Source organism: Dermatophagoides farinae, chromosome 5 (assembly GCF_024713945.1).
Source record: "Dermatophagoides farinae isolate YC_2012a chromosome 5, ASM2471394v1, whole genome shotgun sequence".
Classification (NCBI taxonomy): domain Eukaryota; kingdom Metazoa; phylum Arthropoda; class Arachnida; order Sarcoptiformes; family Pyroglyphidae; genus Dermatophagoides; species Dermatophagoides farinae.
In genome coordinates, this window is record NC_134681.1 from 2,312,455 (window position 1) to 2,317,249 (window position 4,795).

Sequence of the window (4,795 nt, forward strand, 5' to 3'; positions counted from 1 at the left end):
TTGGCTATGGTGAACTGGAATCGCATGTGCCGCATTGCAACAAACAAACAAAATCAGCAGCAAAAAAAAAGTTGATTTTTTTTCATTCGAAAACTCAAACTCGAAAAAAAAATTTTTTTTTGGCAATGCGCATCACATTGCACACAAAAACAAGAATCGACAAAAAAAATGAAATCCAGAAATGTAAAAAAAAATTCATTTTTTTTTCGCAAATTCTGCGGCTGCCTGAAATTTTTTTCATCATCATCATCATTCAATGTGTGTTTAACAATGAAAAAAAAAAATTTTATTTTTCACTGCTGTTGATGGAACAGTTGAAACAGCTTTACAACAACAACAACAACCAGCCAGAGAGACCAGAAAGAGAGTGAGATTGAAGCCAGGCCCCTTTTTTTCATCTATTATTGAATGTGGATCTGGACCATTGTGTGTGTGTATTTTAGAAAATGCGTGGTTTAGTCTTACACAATTCAAAATGTCTGTGTGTGTGTGTGTGTGATGGGTTCTATGATTGCTGGTTTTTTTTTTGAATGTTTCGATTCTCTTGCCAACACTAACATAGAAGAACTATCATTTTTTTCGGTTATTTGAAATTTTTTTTTTCAGTTTTCATTTCATTATAAAATCAACATTTTCATTTGGAAAAAATTTCATTATTTGATCGGTCGTTCATCGGTGATTCGATTCAACATCATTTTCGATTCATCGATTCGGATTCTTTTTGGCGACTGAACTTGTGTCTGTGTGTGTGTGTGTGTGTGCGTTTTGTTTTTGGCGCCAAACGTTTTTCCAATCACCGATTCATGCAAGCAGCAAATGTGGATTTTTTTCCATTGTCGATTATGATGATTTTAAAATTTTTAAACTGTCTGATTTATCTGTAAAATAAAAATGAAAAAAAAGAAGGAAAGAAATCCTTGTGGTGGTGGTGGTGGTAAGTAGTTTGATTTCCTCACATCAGTGCTTAATTCATTGATTTTTTTTCTGTTTTGCCAAAACATCCAGAAAATGATGAATAATGACCATCATCATCATCATCATCATCGGTTATGATTGATTCTGGACTGGATACTTGATTGAATCGACAATGACTTGACTCGAACTCGATATGTACAGCAACTGTAAAAATTCTTTTTTCTTCTTGTAAATAAATTGTACAAAAAAAAACAGATGTAAATATTTTATTTCATTGAAAAAATCCATGAAAAAAAAATTACAAAAATCTGGAAAACAAGCCTAATGAGCGCGATATCAAAAAAAAAAAACCAACGACAACAACCAACAACCAATAATTTGTAATTGAATAAAATTCTGTAAACAAATATGAAAAATTTATAGTTGATTCGAAATAAAACTAAAAAAAAAAAAAAATTCTGTAGACATTAGTTTCATACACTCACAAACACAGACAAACACAAAATTTCTGTTTTATCCATTTTACTATGCAACTGATATTATATCAATCTGATATTATGATTATTCCGAAATAAATAAAACAAAACATTTCAATCCATGTAAATGTTTATCTCATTTCATAAGTCGAACTGAAGATTGAAATTTTTTTTTTTTTTTTGATTAAAAAAAATCAAGCTTTTATCGCCATCTATCGATCGAATAAGAAATTATTTCACCAAATTCAATGAAAGAGAATGCAAAAAAAAAAAAATATGTAAGAAAAACCTGTTGGTCATTTAAAAAATCATCAACAACAACAACAATAACAACTACGATTAGTAGTATATCATATTATATAAAAGTTTCTGAACAATCATTATAACAACAACAACAACAACGCCAACAACAACAATAAAGAAAGAAATGAATGAATATCATTTCTAAACGAAATTGTACTATGCGTGTCTGTTGTATTTATATACAATGAATGATTGTTCAAACCTAATGGACAATGACGATCATCATCATCATCGTCTTTGTCAGCATCACGAAAATGAATAATAATAATGATGATGATGACGATGACGATGATGATAGTAATGTTTTTGATGTCGAATATCGTCGTACCATTGTATTTTTTTATGATCCAAAAAAATGCTGTTCCATCATCATCATCATCATCGAGGTAATCTCATTGACAACCATCACCACCACCACCACCACCACCATCACTGCAAGCAGCAGCAGCAGCAATGGAAAACAAGTGTTTTTTTTCAATGAATTTCAATATTAAAAAAAAATGCAATTCCTAGTGGCATTAGCTGAGCTTTTTTTTGCTGTTTTAAATTTCTTTTTTTTTCTCTCTCGTTCTCAATCTCATTCTCTATAACACATTATTATCCATAATGTTTTTTTTGTGTGTGTGGATCCATTTTGGAACTAAAGTGCAACATAATTTTGAGGAAAAATCAAAGAAAGAAAGAAAAATGATAATGATCCGATAGTGAGAGAGAGAGAGAGAGAGAGAGAGACAAACATTTTATATGATGACAACAATAATTCGAACGTTGATTTTTCAGATTTCTGAATTGCTCATTGTTCAAAAATTCATATTTTCTCTCTCTATCTCTCTCTGTGTGTGTGTGTGTGACTCAACAATCATCAATGATGTCTGATCATATGATTTTTTTTTGTTTTGTTTTCAAAACAATCAATGATCGATGATGATTGACATGAAGAAAATGGCAACAAACACCTGATTTTTGTTTCTGATTTCTTTCGTTTTTTTTCTTCTTCTGAAATTGATTGACATATATTTCGTTTTTTTTTCATCTTTTGATGAATTTGCACCTGTGCCTGTGTTTGTGTGTGTGTGTGTGTGTGTGCGTTTGTTTGTTTGTGTATCAAAAGTAGAGCTAACCTGAACAAATCATTCAACCATAACCAACCAGTGAAACAACGACAAAAAAAAACAAAAACAAAGATTACCTAGTTGAAATTGTCAATTGTACCTGTGTGTGTGTGTGTGTGTGTTTGTATTATTTTTTTTTATTGTCATTTGCAACTAATTGTCCAGAAAAAAATATTGTTACTCTAAAATACAATCGTTTGGTTTCTTTGGGTGTTAGCCAGCCATTCAGCAAGTCAGCCAGTCATTGTTTGTGTGTGTGTGTGTGTGTGTGTGTGTTTACCTGTGTGTTCCAAATTTATTTTTCAGCTGTTGTTTTTATTCGATTGATTTATTGTTGAAACAACGATCCTAAACAACGTGGACAACGACCATCATACGACGATGGAAGATCAAACATTTTTATTCAAAGTTATATTGATTGGTAATTCTGGTGTCGGTAAAACGTGTTTAGCAAGACGTTTTATTCAAGGCGAATTTCCCGTAAATAAAGGTGCAACAATTGGTGTGGATTTTATGATTAAACCAATGATTGTAAATGGTATGTAGTGTTTTGTTTTGTTTTGTTTTTTTTCGAAAGTGAAAAAAACTACTACATTTTTTTAGATGAACAAAAAAAAAAAAAAAAATACACCCACACTATATACATTAATTAACATTTTTTTTAACGAAAATAAAAAATTTATTCATATTCATTTCATTTCATTTACCTTGATTTTGTTGATAATTTTTTTTCCGATTAAAATCTTTCACTTTTATTACACCCACTCATACACATACACAGGTATACGTGTTAATCTACAGCTCTGGGATACAGCAGGTCAAGAACGTTTTCGTGCCATAACGCAATCATATTATCGTAGTGCACATTGTTTAGTACTAGTATATGATATATCATCACAGCCATCATTTGATTCCTTATCACAATGGTGTCGTGATATTGAAAATTATACCACCTGTATGTATTGTATTCATTGATCGATTGGTTTGTTTACACAATCAATCAAACAAATCTAAAAAAAAAAATGTTTTTTTTTTTACTAATCATTTTCTGCATATTTCATTTCAGCATCACTAGATGGCGGTACACACGTACTACAAGTTTTAGTTGGTAATAAATGCGATAAAGAATCCGAAGTACCGACCAAAGTTGGTGAACAATTTGCTAATAATCATAATTTCGATATGTTTATGGAAACTTCTGCATTACAATTGGATAATGTTAATCAATTATTTCAAGATATTGCACAACGTTTAGTGGAACGTAAATTATCAACAATGCCACCAACGATTGATTCAAAACAAACCAATAATCATCATCAAAATGGTAATAATCATACCTCATCATCATCATCATCAACAACAACAAATAATATATTAATGAATGGATCAATTACCGGTGCATTTCGTTTACAGAATCTATCACCAACCATACAAAGAATACGAACAAATTGTTGTTCATCAAATTGAAATTTTTTATTCTTTTGTTGTTGTTGTTGTTATTTTTTCTTTATTAAAAGGTGGCAGCACTTTCTTCAATTTAAATTATTATAACCAACGAATCAGATCAGTACCATTGTAAATAAATGTATTGTGTATTGTATAACAAAGGGAATGAATTTTACACATCTCAAATTGCAATTTATTATTTTGTTGTTGTTGTTGTTGTTCACTGTAAATTTGAACAAACAAAAAAAAAACTTTGTTCGTTTACTGATAAACAAAGAAAAGCAAAAAAAAAAAAAAAAAAATAAAACTTTCATGGCCATTTCGAGTGGATAAAGTTTTTTGTGTTTATTTTACTTCTGCTGCTGCTGCTACTGCTATTTATATACTGTTTAAAATGAATGAATGAAAATAAATCTTTTTTTTTCTCTCTGGTCGCCAAATGATTTATAAAACACGCAATCATCAGTTTTTTTTTTGGTGAAATTAAATTCAATTAACCATTTAAAGTAATATCAGAGTAGTCTCGTTTCATTCTGGTGATTA

At 30.1% G+C, this 4,795-nt stretch overlaps 1 protein-coding gene and 1 long non-coding RNA gene across 2 annotated transcripts; both read left to right on the top strand.

Annotated features, from left to right (window-relative positions):
- The first annotated feature begins 444 nt into the window (after positions 1 to 444).
- LOC142597564 (uncharacterized) lies at positions 445 to 1,371 on the top strand. Its single transcript, XR_012832258.1, has 2 exons — positions 445 to 934; positions 1,006 to 1,371. It is a non-coding gene; the product is annotated as an uncharacterized LOC142597564 (long non-coding RNA).
- A 1,010-nt stretch (positions 1,372 to 2,381) lies between these two features.
- On the top strand, positions 2,382 to 4,559 carry LOC124499074 (ras-related protein Rab-30). Its single transcript, XM_047062933.2, has 3 exons — positions 2,382 to 3,344; positions 3,588 to 3,761; positions 3,873 to 4,559. Exons 1-3 carry the CDS (start codon positions 3,188 to 3,190, stop codon positions 4,271 to 4,273), a joined length of 732 nt encoding a protein of 243 aa, XP_046918889.1. The 5' UTR covers positions 2,382 to 3,187; the 3' UTR covers positions 4,274 to 4,559.
- The last annotated feature ends 236 nt before the right edge of the window (positions 4,560 to 4,795 follow it).

Coding starts and splice junctions, on each gene's coding strand:
- LOC124499074 (XM_047062933.2), top strand. CDS start 3,188: ATGGAAGATCAAACATTTTTATTCAAAGTTATATTGATTGGTAATTCT. Junction 3,345..3,587: donor TAAACCAATGATTGTAAATG/GTATGTAGTGTT, acceptor ACACATACACAG/GTATACGTGTTAATCTACAG. Junction 3,762..3,872: donor TATTGAAAATTATACCACCT/GTATGTATTGTA, acceptor ATTTCATTTCAG/CATCACTAGATGGCGGTACA.